This window comes from Tribolium castaneum, chromosome 10, assembly GCF_031307605.1.
Source record: "Tribolium castaneum strain GA2 chromosome 10, icTriCast1.1, whole genome shotgun sequence".
Taxonomy (NCBI): Eukaryota; Metazoa; Arthropoda; class Insecta; order Coleoptera; family Tenebrionidae; genus Tribolium; species Tribolium castaneum.
In genome coordinates, this window is record NC_087403.1 from 3,735,893 (window position 1) to 3,756,849 (window position 20,957).

General features: G+C 39.0%; 3 protein-coding genes across 3 annotated transcripts; all 3 read right to left on the minus strand.

The window, feature by feature from the left end:
• Window positions 1–717: 717 nt before the first annotated feature.
• On the minus strand, window positions 718–16,942 carry LOC658869 (ras-specific guanine nucleotide-releasing factor 2-like). The gene is given in 21 exon segments (XM_008195195.3): window positions 718–968; window positions 1,016–1,213; window positions 1,260–1,542; window positions 1,589–1,686; window positions 1,733–1,937; window positions 1,982–2,170; window positions 2,216–2,352; window positions 2,399–2,496; window positions 2,540–2,758; window positions 2,804–3,001; window positions 3,049–3,381; window positions 3,586–3,853; window positions 4,740–5,016; window positions 5,068–5,294; window positions 5,341–5,466; window positions 5,516–6,193; window positions 6,516–6,663; window positions 7,853–7,959; window positions 14,846–14,977; window positions 16,142–16,320; window positions 16,794–16,942. Coding segments are annotated over 20 exon segments (4,287 nt in total). The 5' UTR covers window positions 16,301–16,320; window positions 16,794–16,942; the 3' UTR covers window positions 718–761.
• An 841-nt stretch (window positions 16,943–17,783) lies between these two features.
• On the minus strand, window positions 17,784–18,380 carry LOC103313048 (hypothetical protein). Its single transcript, XM_008195297.3, has 2 exons — window positions 18,223–18,380; window positions 17,784–18,168 (listed from the first exon to the last, which is right to left on the minus strand). The coding sequence occupies exons 1-2, from the start codon at window positions 18,303–18,305 to the stop codon at window positions 17,862–17,864; spliced, it is 390 nt and encodes a 129-aa protein (XP_008193519.2). The 5' UTR covers window positions 18,306–18,380; the 3' UTR covers window positions 17,784–17,861.
• A 334-nt stretch (window positions 18,381–18,714) lies between these two features.
• On the minus strand, window positions 18,715–19,330 carry LOC107399083 (uncharacterized). Its single transcript, XM_015984777.2, has 2 exons — window positions 19,165–19,330; window positions 18,715–19,105 (listed from the first exon to the last, which is right to left on the minus strand). Exons 1-2 carry the CDS (start codon window positions 19,245–19,247, stop codon window positions 18,787–18,789), a joined length of 402 nt encoding a protein of 133 aa, XP_015840263.1. The 5' UTR covers window positions 19,248–19,330; the 3' UTR covers window positions 18,715–18,786.
• Between the last annotated feature and the right edge of the window lie 1,627 nt (window positions 19,331–20,957).

The following is a 20,957-nucleotide window of genomic DNA, read 5'->3' on the forward strand; positions in this document are numbered from 1 at the left end:
TACACTAATTACGTCTAGAATTTGGCAAACCGCCACTTAACAATGTGAAACCGGTAACTCAATAGAAGACATCCGTAAATCACATAACATTATTGTGAAGTCTGAAGTGTAATATTAACCCAGATATGTTTCAAAGATATGACGGCATTTTAACAACAAAAAGCCAACAATATTGTACAACTACATGTAGATATAATTTGCGCACACTATTATCACATTTGATACTATTTAGAACTAACAGATACAATCCCAAAAATGGTTTTTTGTTTAGCGTCAGGTGTAGTCACAATGAACCATTTTTGGGATCCTGAACACCTGTGAAACACAAATTTTGAGGGAGAATTGTTGGTAATCTACGCTACAACAACCATTGTTTTCCCAAGCATGAACAAGTCAGTTTTCGCCTCCTAAGGAAATCTTGATATGTAGGCCTTATGATATAGAGTAGCATCTATGAAGACACTTTTATAATTTGACAGATTTCCTACGCTTTCCCCTAATGATACATAACTGCTAACAGTCTTAGAGTCAAGGGTTCGACTTCCTCAGGAGAGTTTAGGTTACTTAATGACAGTGACTTAATTGTTATGATTGTTTTGCAATGTTAGTTACGTACGACGGTAAGTAACTGGCGAACTAAAATTCAATTAACTCTATATCATTATTACCTCAATTATTTTATAAAACGATGATTGTAAGGGTTTTAAAGAGCAGATCGTTTCGATTGTCGCGTCCATAAGATTGCCGATTATTGTTAAGAGTTAAGATTTTGACGATAAAGACAACTGCCCCAGAGCTGAAGTGCTCAGACGTGAGGTTCGCGGCTCGATTTCCAACGAGGTATTGTAAAGTTCTTCATCATCCATCCACAACGACGAATCCAACAAATAGTTGGCGACTTTAGGTATCAACTCAATTTTATATGGGGTTTGCTGAAAGTGACGAATCTCCCGAATAACATGAGCAATCTGAAACACCTCCTCCACCAAAAACCCAAATCGCTCACAGGACTCACCATTCTCATCTTAGAAAAGTTCAAGAGCCCATCTTGTGTAAAATTTGGTGTTCCTTCTTCGATAAAAGACAAATCAGTTAGATAAAGCCCCAAGTAGGGGATACACGGCGGGTCACATCTGTGGAGAGCGTCCCGCAGCGACCTGAACCGCCCATCTGACGACACTATATTTTGCAATTTCTCGATAGTTTGCCGCGTCTGCAAGTCATAATTAAAACACAGCGAAACCAAAGCACCAAAGTACCGTTTTCGACACTTTATCCCAAGTTTTCTTCAAACGGAACACGGAGCTGTTAGTAAACGCCGAACAGATCTGTAAAACACCGTTAAAATTGTGCAAACAGCGCGAAATGTCGGCCACAGCGGCCCATTTCTCTATCGCCGCAACCCTGGCACACAGAGAGGGCCGGCGGAGGATCTCCGACGCCACCAAGCAAGAAACGTCGTTAAAACGCTTCGTCATCAGGAGAATATGCGGAGCGCGGCTGGTCTTATCGTTCTTCATCCAAGCCTGTCCCAGGAACTCCCTACAAGGCCAAAAATACCAAAAGTCGCCACTACCCTTCGCCTTACTCGCTCGAAATCGAGATAAAAATCTGGTGGTCAATGTACGTCAACTGCTCCGCGATCTCAAGCGCTGAAAGCGTCTCAATGCTCTCCTTGCTCGGGGTCTGCAACAAAACGTTCAACAATTTCCCAACACCGCTCGCACAATACCGAAGGCGCCGAAACCAGCTGGAAAATGTCGACTTTCGAGCTCTCGGACTCCTCCTTCGTCAGCAATCGCAAGAGCTGAGCTGCGGCCTTGTGCTCCGCCGGGAGCAAGTTGGGGCTGTAGATAATATCATCCAAGAACTCAATCGTCAAGTTCTTCAACTTGTGGTCGTTTTCGAAGTCTTGCGCATGCTTCGAGATCCAGTGTCTGCAAGAAATCGGCAAACTGGTCCATTGGGAGTTTCAACTCACCTCAAAACGTTCAAAACCCTCATGGTGCAAGCGGTCGAGATGACGTTCTCCTTGTACCGGTTCCGTTCCATGGCGAACTCGTCTTGGTCCATCATGCCGCCCCCGCGGGCGCTCGGGGACAGGTCCCGGGGGTTGCTCGAGCCGGAGGTGGCGATGGCGAAGGCGGCAGCCGCGCTGGAGGTGCTGCTCCTGGAATTTTACGAGTGTGGCAGTGAAACATTTGTCACCGCTTACCTTCGCTTCGACTGTCGGAAGGACGTTATGACCACCCCTGCCTTGCTGGGCTTCTGGGGGGAGTCGTGCTGGAAGCTGGAGCGGGCGGTTGACGTGGCTTCGCCCTCTTGCATTGACCGCCGGGACCCGTAGTAGCTCTAGAAGGGTTTGTCAGGACGCGCGTTTACTGGAATTAAGTGTTACCTGGAGGACTGCGCTCGTGGTGGTGGTGGAGATGCTGGCGGATCGCGAGGAGCTGCACGATGCCCGGTGCATGGTGTTAAAAAACTGTGTCATATCTTCTATTTGATTTAGTTATATTTGGCTGTTCGGTCTGGGACTCACCTTCGGTGTCCTCCGAAGTGCCGCGTTCGACTTTGCGCTCGACGATTGAGGGTCTCTGGTGTGGGGGCTCTTTGGTCGGTGATGGTTCTTTCTTGGGTGATGGTGGTTTTTTGGGCGAAGTTCCGGTTTCGCCCTCGGTGGTGTCGGACGGGGAGGAGCCGACTAGTGTTACCGAGCTTAGGTTGCTGGGCGAGCAGGGAGCACTTAGCACTGTCACATCTAAGCCGGGGTTAGTTTTGGCGTGGTGAGGGTGTGTTTGGGTACCTGTTAAAGTTTCGCTGCTGCTGGACGCGGCGACTTTGGGGATGGCGAGGTGGGTTTTGTCTTCTTTTGGGGTTTCGGACTGTTCGACTCTGATGGAGATGGACTTTTGGACTGGGGGCGAAACTGAGTCTTTGTGTTGTGCGGTCGGGCTCTGTCTAATGATTCTCGGGTGGGTTTGCTCGTGGCTCTCTTCCTCGTCTTAAATTTGAGGGGTTAGCTGGGGGAAGGGCGGTGTGAGGGCTTACATTTTTGCAAAGTTGCTTTCCAATGCCTGTGGCCTTGAGAGTCGTAACTGTGGGATCTGTCCCGTTCGCTCATTTCTGAGCCGTAGCCGGAGACAGAGCTAGCACCGCTTGTTCTACGCGGGGAAAAACTACTACGTCTTCGGTCATCGTATAATTGTAAGGTATTTTCGTCTTTGTTCGAAAATACTTCGAGGGAAATAACAGAGCCTTGCGGTTCGGGATCACTACTATAGAACACTTTCTTTAAAGCTTCCAGGACAGTTACGCCGTCGGTAAAAACGCGATATGTAAGGAGGAATGTATTTAAGAAGTCTATGGAGAGGAATCTTAAATCTGAAAAGAACTCTCTTTTTATCCATCACTTGTCGTGATGAACTGCAATGTACCTTCAATGATTGTGCAGAAAGTTGATCAGGGAATGGGTAAATCATGCATTACAAGAGAGGATAAATGATAAAAAAATTCCCAGATTATATGGATTTTATAGTAGACTTTTAACGAATTAAGAACACAAGAAATTTTCCATTTTTCATTTACCAGTTAGTCTTTGAAGAAGGCGTTCTGGTGTTGCGTATCTTATTTGAGGAACTTTACAAGAGTTCATTGTTCTACTGAACCGGATATCTGCCTCGTCTTTAAACAACTTTGGGTCATTCTTCAGCGATTGAGGAAGAGTGATGGAGCTGTTATCAGACATCGTCGGCCGTATCATATCGTTAAATTGGACATTATCCAAGCACTGGCTGATATCGGAAATCCATGCGGCTTTCTCCTGCATGGACGACGCCAACAGATGCACCGTGACCTAACCAAAGACAAACATCTTTCAAAAACCGGAACACCGCGGCTGTATTTATTGTCTTGTCGCGAAAACACGAACGTGCTCGCAATTTTCTGCCCCGTGTACCGTTTTGCATTTTAATTATTTACGTTTATAAAGCAGGTATGCTACTTTGCATATTGGAAATTTACTCTTTCCATTACGCGAACCGTCTCACCAAAATACGCATCGAAAGCTGGGAAAATACTTGACAATAGCACTCTATTTCCCCCCATCCACAACAAGTAATAAGTGCATTATTAGATTTTGTCAGCGGAAGCTTATTCATGTGTACATGCGAGTTTTCCGGCCGTGTCTGTTACTCTTTTTTACCTTCATTGTGCGAACTTAAATTGCACTTTTACTCTCTTTTATAGCATGCGTACGACTCCTATCACATATCGATCTGTCCGCTTTCAACATTTTACTTACGTCGGAATTTTATCTAATTTGTTGAAATTTTATCAAACATGTTAAACAATACATTTTCATTAATGCCTCATCGAAGATCATAAAGTCAAAATGCACTCGTTTTGCTCGCGCAAATTCTAATAAAACTAATTTCGATTTCGCTTGAGCAAAGTTGCTCTCGGCAATATAAGACCAACAATAAACTTTTGTTATTTTGAGAATTTGCATTTAATCTATAAACTTCGGAGTTCTAGCGCACTTCGCTATTTTCAAATTACCGTCAAATTCAATAGTTGATTACGACAACCTTAAAGTTTTCTGCGACAAAACGGCAGAATTATAGTGCAGAGATTCAACGGATCCGTCGTGTCTACTGTCAGCGTTTAAACATTTAAGTTAATTTGAACGGAAAAAACAATAGTAATAATTTTTTCGTAAAGTTTATGAGTTTATTTCTAACCTGGCCAGGCTGCGATCCGTCCTTCAGGTCGACGATGATTTTGAAGTCGCGGTTGTGCAAACTGCAGCTAGCCGCCGACGTTTCGGAAATTCCCGACGATTGGCTCGAAACTGAACAAACCGATGATTCTGAAAATCGGAGTTAATTACCTTTCCGCATTAGCGTGTTTGCACTACCATCGTCTTCAGGGTTGTCACTTGGATCCTCGATCAGGAGCGCGTCAGCTAGGGGTATTTTGCCGATGTCTGGGACTAAATGGAGTTTTCCGCTCGAAGTCCTAAAACGGCATATTTACTCGCTGTAATGAGGAGCTGGAATAAATTAACACCTTGTGGCGATGATGAGATGATTCGAAAACAAGAAACATTGTCGGACGCATTCCTTTTCGCTTTTGAAGTTTAATTTGCTTCTCGAGCTTCTGTGTTTTTCGGTCGGTAGTTGGATTAGACTGCCTTGACGGACGAAAACTTGGTTAACGTCGAGAAGGATGTCGCAGCCTTCGACGACCATTCTCTCAACGGCCAGGTTTTTGCGTAAATTCTCGGTTTCCGACACCTGGAAAACGGGGTTTAGGTGCGGGAGTGAGTGGGTGGGTCGTTACTTCGTCGTGCATTTGTCTGGAGAGGTCCTCCAGCTGTTGGCGGGCGTTCTGGAGGCTCTTTCGTTCGACGTGGTCGTGGGGGGTGTGGGCTAGCAGCTCGTGGAGGGTGATAATGTACCTCGGAACCTGAAATATTGATGCATTGACTTGGCCCGGGAAAATTTAATTAAATTACCTGATGCATAGGATATGTGAGGAAAGTCTCTAAGGATCTGCCATGGCAGGCGGGTTTGCTTTCGAGTCGCTTAAGCATAGCCGAAAACTGCGGTGATTGTTTGCACTCGGTGAGTACTTGAAGGGAGTAGTGGTGGTTTCTGACGTACTCTTGATAGATGCTTAGCATAGGAAGTAGCATGGAAAATAAATCCCCTAAAACTAAGGTAGGCCAGCTTTCAAGTCTTGATGTTAACCCTTTGAGGAAAATTTGGTGTAAAAATAGCACCGTCTCGCTGTTCAGAAAAATCGAGTTGACGTCTTCGTGAGAACATGGCGGTTTTTTCGACGATGCGGCCATTTTAAACGGGCGCAAAAAACACGAGACGAGCACTTCCATCTGCTCCATGTACTCTTCTTCGGCTTCAACCATGCGGAATACGAGACTGTTGCGTTTTCTCATACTTTCAGCATGAGGGCTTTTGATGTATTGTTCGACGATTTGTTTCCAACGTCGACGACACAGCCATCCGCGGAAAAAGCTTTGAACTTTCTTAATTTTTCTTAATTCGGCCGAGTCTTGCTCAACGTGAGCAAATGGACCGGAGACGGTCGATGTAGATGTCCCTTGATTTGATGTCAAACTGCTCGTCGATTGGTGCGTTGGAATGGGCTTCCATTCTTTTTTCAAAGCAAACAACTACACCAAAACGATCAAATAATAAATGCTGAATTTATTCAAACTACCGAAACATAACTTTACGCCGATAAGGAACTTCCTGAAAGCTCTAAACGGTTTATTTCCCGAAGGATTTACCGCACGATATGATTGCGAGATACAATTCGCTGACTTTTGTTTGACTGAACCTGAACCGTATCATTTTCAACCCAGATCGTCAAAAAATACCTGTTACGAACCCGAATTAACTAAATTTCCTCATTGTTTCCAAAGAATTTAATCGATAACTCGAGACAAAAACACCACCAACCACAAGACAAATTCCTGGAAACGTGAAATTTACCTCAGCTCGCAGCTTTTTAATTTCAGAAGCCAACTCCTCGCATTGCTGTGTATATTGCCACTTTGCTGTTTTTTCCGATTCGACGATTTGTAACAAATGCAAATGTTTCTGTTCCAGTTCTTCCTTTTGCAACAGCAACTTGTTAAAACTAAAATAAAAGTATTTGTATAAAACAACGTAAAACTCTAATTGGCTTAAGTTGAAATATGGCAAAAGCTGTCATGATGGCTCTCCTAAATTAAAACTTTGAAGAATCGTCGGGAGTAGACGAAAAATGGTGGATGCGCCGGGCGAGCTAATTAGCCCGTGCGTTTTGAGGGACGCGGTTTGGCTTAAACGCAGCTAAATTCACTTAATTTTGCTATCATTAGCAAAGCTAATTGATGAAGTCTGGCCGAAGCTGTGTGCGAGACGAAATGCGAAATAATATTTGTCGCAAGTGTAAAATTTGAGTTACCTAATTAGATCATTTCAAACAAGAAAGATAAATCGTCTGGATATGTAATTTGTCGGCAAGTGAACTCGTCATTTTACACGGTTAAATACAGTGCCTAATTCCATCAGGATGCAATTTTATTACCCGGGGGAAATGAATGGAAAGCTCAATAAAATGCAAAACGGTGCCAATTAATAATCGTTTTGAATTTCAGCTTGAAATGAAGGGTCACTTCCCGTTATTCCCTATCACTGAACGTTTCCTTCAAGTCGGCCTAAACAAACACTCTTTTGACAATTCCATTCAAGCCAAAAACCGCTTTTTAATGAAATTTCCCGACGACTTGAACAAACAGAACGTGTTTGTGCCGCAAGAAGCTTATTTTTTACGATCGGGACATAAATTCTGACACGTCGAAAACACATAAACCGGTGTCAAGGTAAAAGTTTAAACTCAACGCAGCTACGATTTTGAAAAACAACAAAATACAATCGCTCATTTTTAATCTTTCGTCCGGTGGAAAACATTTTAAAACAACTATGTGTTCGCCAGATTTGATTTTGTCGGAGGGCATACTTTCATCAGTAATTTTTCCAAAGCGATGTCAGCATTAAAAGAGCTTTGCTGGTTTTAAAGCACGTTATCCTGCTGGCGGTTTTTGACATGCGTAAAGAACCAATATTGTTTTAAACTTTTAACAAACGAACTCAAAAGGACTGGAAATGTGTATATCTGCCAATTAAACTCGAAGATTCAGGCACGTAAAAAACACTGTGCACTCACACGAAAAATATTTTACCACTCTATTGATTTCAAGCTTTCAACGAAAATGTTTTTTCTGATTCTTCATAAAAGATTTAGTAGTTTTTTGTAAATAGGATTTTGCGACCGCGGGACTTACCTTGCATCTCGTATAGCTTCAATCCAGTTTTTACACTCCATTTCATTTAAAGCTCTTAGCTCGTACTGGCGAATATTTTCTCTTCTGTACGATATAGCGAAACAGTACTGGAACAATAGAACACAGTTTCAGGAACTAAATGCGTGGATATATCGACAGTGACTCGCGTGGCTTATTCAGAATGTTACATGAGAAAGAATTTCGTTATTGGCTACAGTCATCTCTATACTAACTTTGATGGAAAAACTTTGCGTAAGCTCAAGCAGTATTTGAAGTATTAACAAATTCGAGAGTAGTTTCTCGTAAGTTTAAAGTTTTTCGAAATGAAATCTCATTTAAATGCTTCCCGTGTTTTGGCAACTAAGCCCAATTAATCTGCTGTTTTTCAAGCAAATTGAATACTTAATGTCGTTTTAATTAATTTTTCAACTGACGTCATTCGATGTCACTAAAGCGAATTCTATGACCATAACAATCACACGTCGATAATGTCTCGAGTTCTAGGACTGTAGCAAGTTTATTTTAACCACCTCATGCAAGAAATTAAAAGTCGATAATGACATCATTATTATTAATTTTGTTAAAATTGAGCGGAGCCTTGAATTGCTTCGCAGGCTTTGCGCGTATTTAATATTTAGGAGGAGATTTGGCCAAAGTTGCTTTTGAAATTCCTGCAAAGTTTTCTCTAGCCTCAAGGTGATTTTCAGCTGTTTACTACGAAAATGTATTTGAAGTTGACCGTGGCTTTTGCGAAACTCGACTACTCCTCAAAAACGCAAACTTGTAACATTATCTTCAATTTTCGAAGAAACGGACGCAAGTTCAGGGCGTACAACAGCAGGAATTTTTCTATGAAACAGTTTGCGGCGTGGTAAATTAATTAAATTAATTTTAGTTATGATGTAAGCCGCATTATCACCATAGAAACAATGCATTATTGAATAAACAATGCACTTACCGTGAAAAGAATTAGCGCAAACTGGAAAAGCGTCGATCGGAAATTCGGTTTATTGAGTGAATTAAATAGCACGAGGGCCAAAAAAGAAGCCCACGAAATGATAAGAAGAGTAGAATAGGAGTACCAGGTTATATTATTTTTAGCCCTGTATTGATCCACTCAGCATCCGCATCACGGCATGTAAGCTAAGCTAGGCCGCTGATTACTATTTAATTATGCATCCCATAATAGTTTACTATCAAATAATCAATTGATAATTGCTCATTATGGCCGAGCAACAAAGGGCAATAACTCCTAGACGTGAGTTTACTTTGCATTCACGTGCAGCTAACAATGCTGGACACATGAATTAATCGGGCGGCTGATTAGTCAATAATCAGATCAGCAAAAATACGTTTAATATGCGTCTGGAAATTAGGTAAATCTCGGTGGAAATGTCGGAGCAATCTTTTCGCTTATTTCTTCCACCAGATAACACATAAAAGCACTTGATAATTTAACAGTTGGGAAAGCAAGTTTCGCTGTTTGCGCCAATCAAGTTGAATCTTTTAAATAACACCTCCGAGCTCGTATTGGATCAGATTCATTAAAATAATTCGCACCTTTTTCCCGGCTGGTGTGAACTATGCTTTTATCTCTGGCGTTTGCTTTTAAATGCCCTTTAACGTCAGATCCAGAGTTGTCTTTGGGTGTTTTAGGCATTTGCAGATACACACTTTATTGCTTTGAATTAATCAAAGCTTTGATATGTTACATTATTGCATCCAGTTGTCACAGAGACTGCAAAACAATTTTTTGTTCGATAAAAATGTTTCAATTTTTAATGCGGTGCTATTTTACATGAAACTTCTTTATGTTCCATTGTAAAAAGTGGATCCTTTTACGCGAACAGCGCGTTTTCCTGCCGCTGACGTCACAGCAGCCTGCTCCCGACGTCAATCTCTAAGTGTAAATTACCTATTAGTAAATTTTATTTAAGTTGAATGGAAGTACTTCATAACTCAATTAATTTTCGTATAATTTCCCGGTATTTCCCTTATCTGCTTGTATTTTCCGAAGCACCCTAGGCAACTTCCCCATCTTAAATATTATATTCAATTACAGAAACCCGTCACACATCTTAATTAATCTTGATATTGTAAGCATTCCCATGTTTTGTTTCCTTTATTACAGCGCAGCATTAGTTATCATAGTTGAAACTTAAACTCCAGCTCCAACTTTACATCCTATACGTTATTTATTATCGCAGGTAATCTGACCCTAACACTTTCCCTGCTCTTACAGCCCTGATAACGGCCAAAGTACCAACCCCCAAAAAATCAAAGCGATTTTCCAGCCACTGCCCCGGATTAACTCGAATTAATGTCGCGATTTTTCGACGTTGTCGATTTTTAGTTAAATTTAATTAATGACGTATTTGTCCCCCGACCTGTTACTATGGCAGGGAATCGAACGGAGGTCGTTGTTGCATTAATAAAACAAATAATTTGTCAAAACAGCACAAAGTAGCTATTGAAATTAAGAATTGTACACCTGGTTGGAATAAATAGATAATGAGATCGTACACCAGGCGACTAATCAATACCGCAGTGAAAGGATTAGCTCGATTCTTATCGAAATGTAACATATAAGGAGCTTTTATTTGAAAGCTTCCTAACTTGCTCATGTAAACAGGAAGCAGGACTATGTTAACCGAGCACCCGTTTCATTAATTAACGGAATGAATAACATGATATTATTCCGATCCATTGAATGTGCTCCACAAATTTAAACCCCGACATTTACTCGGTTTTTCACAAAGGACACTAGACTTTTTCGCAGCACTATAGAAATTTAATCCGCGCAAAGTGTCAAGTTTTTCAAAGGACGCTCAAGACGGAGACTCAAAGCGATTGCAACATCCATCAATACCCGGCAATTACCAGCAAACAAACTTTTCATCAAAAAATCACAAGTTAATTAGAGGTAGCAATATACTATTCCCGGAAATATAAACATCCCCTAGCAACTAACTTTAAATATTGTTTCTGAAACAAAGCTTTATTAGGGTAAATATACAGTTAACAATACGTTCTGTTAAATATTTCCGCGATTGTTTACTTTGTTTAAATAAATGAGACATTTTGAGCGTCTGGGATTTTTAAATTCAATTAAATTCGAGTTATGAGTTATGAATTTGCAACTTCATTCCTCAAGCAGCACTGTCATGCAAAATGAAATTAAAGATAACGCGTAAAACAAAACATTACTTTTATGACTCAGGAGATGAATATTTTAAATCATGTATAAGCAAACAGTCATTCAAAAAATGTAATTTTTAACGTAACATTTGGTGCTTTGACTTTTTCTGTAAAAGTCCACAGCTGAATATTTTAGGGCCATGAATTATTCATCGGGTTCGTAACTGGAGCCTTCGATTTTAAATTCCTATTAGCACGTATCTATTATTAACTTATTTCCAAAATGAGAATAATTTGGGTTAAGAACGGGGTCAATTAACAAAAAAGTTTAATCAGGTTTGTGAGCCAAAAATCAATCAGAAAGTGAATTAGGTCTGGATCGGAGCATTGCTGGAAAAAATGGCCGTAATAACATGAATACGTCGAGAGGAATGAAAGATATTCTGTAATTATTTCGAGTTAATGTCGGTTCTTTATGCCCTAAATGTCACGCGAAATATACACACGCATTTCTCTTTAAAGCCATTAAATTTTGCTTAATATATCATTTAATAATGCGATGTTGGAATTATATTCGCAATCACGGAAACTAATCCCTGATATTAATTTGTTTTGCAGACAAGATATAAATAAATTCATTTCGGCGGTTATGACACGGGCAACACCGTCAAAATTGTCACGTTATCGCAGCTTGTTAAAGCTAGATGGAGTAATTATCCTCAACTTTGATCATAACTCGTTTACCAAAATATTCATTTGACACGGATTGACCCTCGTATCTGTTCCAACCCTTGAGCGCCGTGACATCTGTTCTAACAACGTGGAAATGTATTTACATAATGAATTTTAGATTAAAAAAATCAATACTAATCGTGGATTCTTCTTCGTAATGTATCGCTTTATTGATTGGCCAGAAATAGGAGGTTCAAGGCTGGACACCATAATTGTTGAAAAATTCTAGGCCAATCCATGGTTTCGACCCTCTTCGCACACCACCACTGTTTATCATAGAGGTGGAGATAATCCCCGCTCTAATCTCATAAATTGTATCAAATTTTCACCCCTTGAGGTGATTACTTGTTAGAACTTAATTATAGAAAATTTCTATCCCAACTCAAATATTTAAAGTGCGCATTAATTGAGTATAATGTTCGAGAAACAACGAGCTTATCTGCTCCAGCCAAAGCAACAACCGAATTAAACCGAGAAAAATAATTATTTGTAATGGCGACATTCAGATTTCGCCAAATAGCATAAATAACTGAATTTTCGTCCTTAATCTGTTTAACTCCAGCAACAAAGCGATGCAAATTTTATTAAAAAAATCTCAGAGGCAGTCCTTGACTCGGAACAGATCTCGTTGCGATTTCCTCAAGTCTAACAATAGCAAAAATGTATTAACGATCCTTTGGAGACGTTGGGTTTTTAATAATTTAATGAGCGTTTCATCCAAATAAATTAAATTATAATGTTGCGTGCCATTAATTCAGATCTCCGTTAAATTTCCATACTGTGTAAAAGTACGCAGTGCAGCTAGTAACGGCCTTGAAAGAGCAATTTTTAAAATAAAGCTGTCGATAGTCCTTCCAGGACGAAATTATGTAAACGACACATCACTCGTTGAAGCAATATTTTTGGAACAAGTTTCCACGGGAGTGCAATCTGGAATCTAATATTTCAGCGTGACGAAGGCCAAATAAAGATATGGTTTTGGAAAACATTATTTTTGGAATCCGGGTGAAATGTCAACATTTGAGGTTCGAGAATACCCATTTAAATATTTGATTGGTGGCAGAAGATCAATCGATCAGTTCGCACTCGAGGATACGTTTAACTCGATTCCATTCAATCCTTCTTTGTATATTTTAAACAACTTTCACCACTTTTAGTTACTTGGGAAAACTTCCAAAACTCCCTTGTGTATCAGTTCGCGACTTCCAATGACAAATCAATGAAAAAATAGTCAAGTGGGTACACCAAATTCGATTTACTTTTTATCAAAGTTGAATATTTTATTCCAACAGATGCCATTAAAACGTAATTCTCCCAATGTCGCCGAGGCGATAAGGGACGGCATACACTTCCACATCTGATTTTCTCGTAAAATATATTTCCTTATTTGTGCACTCTATTGCGCCAGAAATAGCTGCGACTTTTTTATTTCGCAGCTCGCTTTTAACGAAAAAATACTGACCTTTCAATGCATTCGTCTTTTCAATTTACTGAAAGAAAATTTCACTTACTTCAGATAAGTACCATGAAATAGAACACCGCAAATTGCAATTTGAGAGCACGCTCCTCATTAAGTTCTACTTTCTCAAGAAATATTTAATACCCTCATATTAGTTTCAACCAACGTCTCATCAAAAATATCTAACCAGCGAGCTAACGCCACACACTTTGTTTAGCATTGTTGCTAATTAAATAATTCTTGTGCTGGCTTTTTTAAGAAACTAGCAAAATCCAGCAACGTGGTCCTGTTATCGACTTTATCTATTTTACTGTCGACAATATTGTTTAAATGGTAGCAGATAATGGAAATAACTTTTCAGTGGTGTTGGGTGTTGAGGTCTTAATCCAATAAAAGTCTGAGGAAATATAAACCTATTTAGAAAATTTTCTCCAGCGTAATTGAGAAAAGTTATGAAAAGAATTTTCTTTGTGTTGGATTGCGCGAATCGATAAACACTCAGACAACATTCGGAATCAACCATCAATAATACGCACACGCTTGATTTCCGACTTCAACATCAACAGTCTTACGCGGCGACGTCTCTTTTTCCGTAATTGTTTTGATAAATGTAGCATGAATAAGGCCGGAGCAAAATTTGGAGAAAAAGAAAAGCAATAACGGCGGGAAGTCATAATCTCATCACTCAACTCTGAGTGATTTATTTCACAATTTTGATACAAGGACGGTCAAATTATCTTAATCCGTCCTTATATGCTCTTTAGTTAAGTTGTAGTGAAATCGATAAGGCTTGGAGGAATATTTTAAAACCCCGATTCGCGAAAGCACTACGATCCAATCAGGACACAGCTTAAAATTGTTGTCCTGACTTTTGTAAGAAACGGTTAAGTTGCTTTTGTTCCAACGATACGATAATGGTATGAAAAAGAATGACCAAAGCCGGCAATTCGATCACGTTGAAACGTTTCGAAACTGGAGCTTTGAATATGAAAAAAGCCACAAAGCTTAAGCACCTGAGCCAATTAAAAGTGTGAACTTGTTCAAAATTAATAGCAGGGAGAGGAAAGTTATCGCGTTTTAATATTTTATTATCGATAAGTATATTGTGTATCAAAGTTTCCCAGCCGTAACAACAAACGTGGCAGAAATTTGAAAAACTCCGTCTTCGACGTATACACCCTCCCTGGGGTATAAAGAGCCATATAATAATCTTCTGGCACGTTTCTCTGCTTTGCCCAATAAATTGATATCTTGTCAGAGTCCTGCGGGAGTCAAGTGTAAAATTTTAATTCTTATCACAGTCGTGATATGGCTTCTTGGGGACAGCGATCGATCTTGTGATTTGATTACATGTAAATGTATTCGCGGGTTACTTTTCCGTTGACAGCAATTCGTGTCTTGCTTCGAGATCAAAGGCTCTAAACGTATACAATGACATCAAATTGAGCGATAACCTGGGCAATAACAAGACAAAGAGAATACGGGAAGGTGTAAGCGTCAAACGCCTTGATCAAAAACACAACCGAATTGTGGAAAACTTTATGTATCGTCTAGTAATCCCATTTCGCTCGTCTACTTAAGGGGAGTTTGTTTTACAACGCAATCCTGCCGCCTGTCAGTCAGTGATCGGGATTGAGCCGCAACAACTGATTTATTTTACTGACCTGCTTCTCGGACCCATCCTTGGTCTTTGAGGCGCTTCCGGTGGTGATAAGTCGCTCGCAGTAGCATCCCTCCAGCAGGAGGACGCCGCTGGGTCGATGGCAATTTTCCGAATCGTAGTAAAACAGCAAGTTCTGGAAGAAAAAATCGCCGGTTTGAAATAAATGAGTTTTCTCCGATCTAATAAAGCTGCTTTGAAGCGTTCCACTGATCGGGGACTAAATAAAATCTTTGATTTATCAACCTGGAAAGCCACTGATGGGACCGGACTGCGGTTTTTCAGGCGGAAAATCAGTCGAATGTATTTGACTTGGTAGTATTTCCAGCAGTGTTGTCTTTGCGGAAAGTGTCAATTTCTTGCGAACCAATTTTCCGCACCAGCAAGTTCCCAATTAATCTTAGACGATTGAATACACTTTAATAAGTTTATATAATCTCATCACTTGATCCCACGTTCCTAATAATTACCAATAGTTCAAACACTTCTGTATATCTAATTAGTTTTCTTCGGGGTAACTACCGAGCTTTAAATTCCGGCCATTGCTCAGAGCAAATATAATTCGGGATAAATATTTTTCTATATTTAGAAATCTCGGAGAAAATAAAAAATATAAAATCCTATATTGATATCTCGTGTATGTTTGTGAGAAAAAGGAAAGTCGGATCGTATTTTCTCATCTTGAGACATCATAATAAGCCCGAAATAGGTTACGAGGGCAAGGACATTAACAGCGCGCCGTTTGAGATATTAAAGATTTTTCTCCAAAATTATTTTCTGTTGTATTTTTTCGTCCAAACAAAAGAAATATTTAATCAAATTTCTCATTTCAAAAATAGAAGCGAGCGCAGCATTCACCAGAAATTGGACGATAATTTGCTGTTTATTTGTTACACGAGAATAATTGTTTTAAATTAACGGAAATCAGGGTGGGTTTATTAAGAATCTCATTTTCCGTGAAGGATTTTTATTAACAATGAAAGAAAAAGAAAATTAAGAGAGCAACGTCACCGTCGCCGAGGAAATTTTTATTTAGCAAGTTTGGCAATGTAGCGCTGAGAATAAATCGAACTGTTGCTGTCTCTTCGATTTATTGCCTATCAAAGTTGCTGAAGTTTCTCGAGTAAAATTACATTTTTCGTTTACATAAAATGAATTTTTATTATGTAAAAGTTGCGAATCTAAAGCCCGCTGTAAATAAGGTACAAATTGATTTTGATTAGATTTATTTCCTTGCAGTTGGGATTAAAAAAGCGCGTTAATCTCTTGTACACCTGGACACAGATACAGCCAGGCTTACCTGGTAAAGCACGAACCACCTCAGCTGCCATTTACTGCTGTCCGCTGATCTCTTATGCAAATAGCCGGCTTGAGAGTGGTCATAGTGAGCCCTTTCTGATAACATTATCAGCTGATTCTCGTTCACTCGGATAGTTCTTTGCATCTTCGGACTCAGCATCTTTTCAGGTTTCTTTATTCCTGCAACAGAAAGGGAAGTTCGGCTCCTAACAGGATCGCAGGAAATATCAATTTTGCTAATTACCAGTGAAAATGCGTATATTTCCTTAATTAATTATGAAAAGTTGGAAGAAAAGTTTCCTCAAATTAAACTGATGGCGATTAGCAAATGAGTGGGGAAGAGCGATAAATATAAATCGTTCGTTAATTCCGAATTTTACACAAGGCCAATTGAATTCAAATTTGAAATCGATAGTCGAATGCAAATTCGCTTTATTTTTACTCAAAAAGCTGGTCTTGAGCGAGCTGACTGGGCTCCAACACTGATTTCCTTTTAATTAAACAAAAACACTTTTTTAATAAAAATCCAAATTTTTTCGAAAACTGCCACACCAAAAATTATTTGATGAATGAAACAATCATTTAAACTGAAAATGGAACAATTCCACATCAGTCCTGACCGCATTCAAGCCCAAAAACCGTCATTTGCTTACATGTTTATTTGACGAAAATTTTCTCTCAAAGATGGGTAACATCAACACGATACACGGATGGAGACTGTGGAAAACTGGACAATTTTCAAGATTCAATCGGGAAAACAACTTCCTCATTGCGCAAGCGTACTTGTTGCACGTACAACTCATGAAAATAAGATCGATATACACTGAGGTCCACCTTAAAACATCCCCAATTACAGCAACAAGTAGCTATGGTACATGATTTTGGAATTAAAAGTCGTTTCAGGCTTTCAGCCGCCTCCAAAGTAGTTTAATTTGTTTCCCATAAAATTATCATTTATCCAGGAAAACAAAGGAGGACTCCCGCCGGTTCGGTTTATTGCTCTTTTAACAGCGACAGCTGCAATTAAATTCCTTGCTCGTAGTCGAGCTGGAAAAATAAGCTCACACACGGTGATCGTGCTACTACACCCCCCCCACTTTTTGAATATTTTCGAAATCGCCCAAAAGTTAGTCCAAATTTACAACGCAAACATTTGAATATTTATGACTAAACATGTAAAAACAATGCTTGTATATTGTAAACAATTGTGCTATTATTTTACCTAAACTTGCCCATGTTTCCCCCATTTTCTAAACTGTAGAAGAAAATTTCATTTGAGAAATGATTTCAATTTTCCTTATTCACCGACGTTCAGATAAAAAGATAGCAGGAACACGGTTTCTCTTACATTCCTTTGTTCCTAAATTAATTTCAGTGAAAACAAGTTCTAAACTTATTTTGTAAATTAAATTTGTCCACTGCCTCACACGGTGGCCGACTTAATAAAAGAAAAAAGATTTCTAAAATACACCCCCTTGCCGAGCTAACGCCGCTCGTTTTTCGTGCTTCGAGTTTTTTGCAATTTGCCCTCTTTTTTTGTTTTTTAAACAAAATTGTTATTTTAATCGACTTGGTAATGTCTCAGTGTCTCAATTTTGAAAATGATGAGGAAAAAGTATAAGACGGGAGCGAAATAAACGAAATAAATGCAACTTCTTTTATTTATAGACCGTTGATAATGCACATTTTGTATAGAATTACATTTTTGGTTCTCTGCCGGTCTATTCATTTTTGGCGGCACCCCGTTCCCGGTTCTTCCTGCGGAAGAGTACGCAGGGGAAGTAGCCGCACTGAGTCTTCTCCGCTTCTTGGTGCTCAATGGCAGCTTGGATTTGGACGAAAGTGTCCAGCAAAACCATGAAATCCGCACTTCTGTTGGCCACCTCCTCGTAGAAAAATTTCTCGATGTTGTACCTTTTCACAGCAGCAGCCATGCAAAAGTATCTCAGGTCGTCATGCCGTTTACAAGCTTCGTAAATTTCGGGGTCTTCAAGAGCGTACAAGAGCAGCTCGTCTGGAGTCAGCTTCCTGAGAGAACAATAATAAAAAATAAAAGCTTGTTTACAATTTTTTTTGTTTTACCTTAAAAGCATCGAAAGGCAAGCGTATTCCCGTTCCAGTACGACGTCTTCGTCTTTAAAATATTTGACCCAAATGGCACCCATTTTTTATTAATTTTTTTGACTTGTAACAAGTTTACACAAGACACTAAAGGAAGCGAATGGAAAAATTGCACCTGTGATTCTTTATATACCTTTAATTGTCTGTGGTGATAAAGAAGTGTTGATTCCGCGTTATCGTACAGGTGGAATGGTATTCGAAGAATACAATCAAAAATTCTTTGCCAATACATGACTCAATTTACGTTTTGAAAAAACAAAAAAATTCCGATGGAGTATTTTTTTATTTGTTTCATCCCACACCCCAAAATACAATCTTTGGGGGAATATTTTTAAATATTTTCGTTGTTGTAATAAATAAATCCTCTCAAATGTTTAATCTCCGTACTAATGATTTTGTGGTATTTACCACATTTGCGACAGAGGTGATGGGGTAACTAGTGAAGGGACAAAATAAATATAATTTTCTTTATTCAAAAATGTGTACATTTCATAATAAAATATAAGTAACTTTCGGTATCAAAAATCAAAAACGGATCGCCCTGCGCAGATTCCTCTCCCAGGCCAGTCTGTTTCGCCGGCGAATAATGCACTCTTGGTCGGACGTCTCTTCCTCCAAATATCTCTGTTCGTCTTCGGCATCTTGAACCTTGATAAAGTCGTCCATAAGAAGCACGTAATCGGCAGTTCTATTATGAACGTCTTCGTAGACGAATCTTTCTCTGTGGTGTCTTCTGACAGCAGCCCAGATACAAGCCTGTCTCAGTTCGCCATCGTTTTTGCAAACGTCGTAGATCTTCCGATCCCTCACGGCGACGTTGAGGAGCTGGACGGGGCCCAGCTCACTGAAAAAAAACACAAAAATTTATAATAACCCTTTTTCACAACCACAATATTTACGTACTCTAGAAGTACCAGCAGACGAACCCGGATGATCTTGGCCTCCCTTTTATCATCTTCGAAAACTTTCGAGCAGAAAGAACCCATTTTGCGTGCACACGAAAAAATACATACACCTTTTATGCACTTCAATTAATAATGAAGGAGTAATGAAGAGTATTTTATCAAAACAAAATTGCAGCGATAATGTATTCGAAGAAGACTCGTCAGGTGCAGATAGTTTCGAATCGAAGTGGAAGATTTTGAATGCCTATAAAATGCTTACAATTTTTTTACACAATCGCTATTTTAATCAGGACCGGAAAATTTTTACGATTTCAAGAATTCAAAAATTCAGATAGAAAATTAACAGCGTTTTAGGCTGTTTTCTAAGTGGCCCTTTTTACATTTCGTGACTTTCTGTGACCTATCTGTGTAACTTAAGTAGAATCGGGTGGAAGTTTCATATAATGTAAATGTTTGAGAACCAGCAACGTTCGACTTTTGATAAAAAATTAAGTTTGGTTCAAACCAATATACCGTTTTATAGATTTTTAATTGCTTATTGCGAAGGGTTAACTCTGAATTATTTATTTTAAAGGTGTTGTCTTATAATTTTTCACGCTGATTACGCTGGGGTCTCTTTGCATCGATAATCCTGATATGATATCAAAAATTTAGAAAATTGTTCCAATCTTTAAGTGGATTTTTTTCAAATATAGAAAATAATCTTTTCTTAATTTTTTGTCGGACAGCAAAACAAGGATTTCTAAAATTATTAATTTTATTAATAAAAATTAAGAAAAAGTCGTTTTTTTGAATAAAAATTGCCGCCAGAATTCATTATTTTGCCGAGCGGCCGACAGAGTAGCGCTGCGAAAGTAGCGGAAGTCTACATTACCACAATTCATATTTTACAATTTATATGAATTAAAAAGGCCTTGTTGGGCGTTTTTTTAATTTTCTTCTTCCTTATCTTCTATATAAATTTTGAGGCAATTTGACGCTTTCATTTCCATTTCGGCAGACTTAGAGCAGTTACTCTGATCCTTTTCAACATTATTATTGTTACTGTTTATCTTTATGTGTGGCGTCCAAATTTCTAAAAATTTGATAAAAAATCTAGTAATATGTAAAAGCGTTTGTGGTAACGCAGCGCTACTCTGGTGGCCGCTCGGCAAAACAAAGATCAAGGACTACGAATTAAAAATATTTGGTTTTTCCCTAGGTATTACTTAATTAATGATAATTTTATTAGAATATTTAATGGATAATGTGGATAATTGTGACTTTTCGATAAATTACTAAACCGAAATTATCTTCGTTTCACGAATCCGTCATTCGACCAATAAAAATACAGCAAGTACCTCCTTCTTGCTTATCTACCGCACAAAAAATTGCAAGGTGTTTGTCATTGGATAGCGCTGGGCTGATGCACTCCCGACAGTAAGACAGACCAATCAGAAGGCGATTAAAGTGCTTCCAAAAACTGATGTTTTATTGTTCAAATATCGGCTGATATTTGCCTAATTAAATAAATTTTGCTGTTTTAACACTTTGTCTAATTGTTGTTGACGTCCCTTTTCCAATAAAATTATTTTTGCCTTCTTCGAAGCCAATTTCAGCGGCAGATGTGGGCGAAGATTAATTCGGTCATTAATTTTTATTTAACTTAATATTCTGCAACATTTGCCTGATATCAGGTCCTAGGACCTCCTAGCAGGGCCGAAATGCTGTAATTTTGACTTTCTTATCTTGAAAACTATTTAAGCTTTTTTATTATTCCTAATGAATAGCACTTAGAAGAAAATGATGCTT

Excerpts from the sequence above, each read along its gene's own strand:
- LOC107399083 (XM_015984777.2), bottom strand. The coding sequence starts at position 19,247 with ATGGGTTCTTTCTGCTCGAAAGTTTTCGAAGATGATAAAAGGGAGGCC. Across the intron at positions 19,106-19,164 it reads CGTCTGCTGGTACTTCTAGA|TGAGCTGGGCCCCGTCCAGC; the intron begins GTACGTAAATAT and ends GTTTTTTTTCAG.
- LOC103313048 (XM_008195297.3), bottom strand. The coding sequence starts at position 18,305 with ATGGGTGCCATTTGGGTCAAATATTTTAAAGACGAAGACGTCGTACTG. Across the intron at positions 18,169-18,222 it reads TGCCTTTCGATGCTTTTAAG|GAAGCTGACTCCAGACGAGC; the intron begins GTAAAACAAAAA and ends TTGTTCTCTCAG.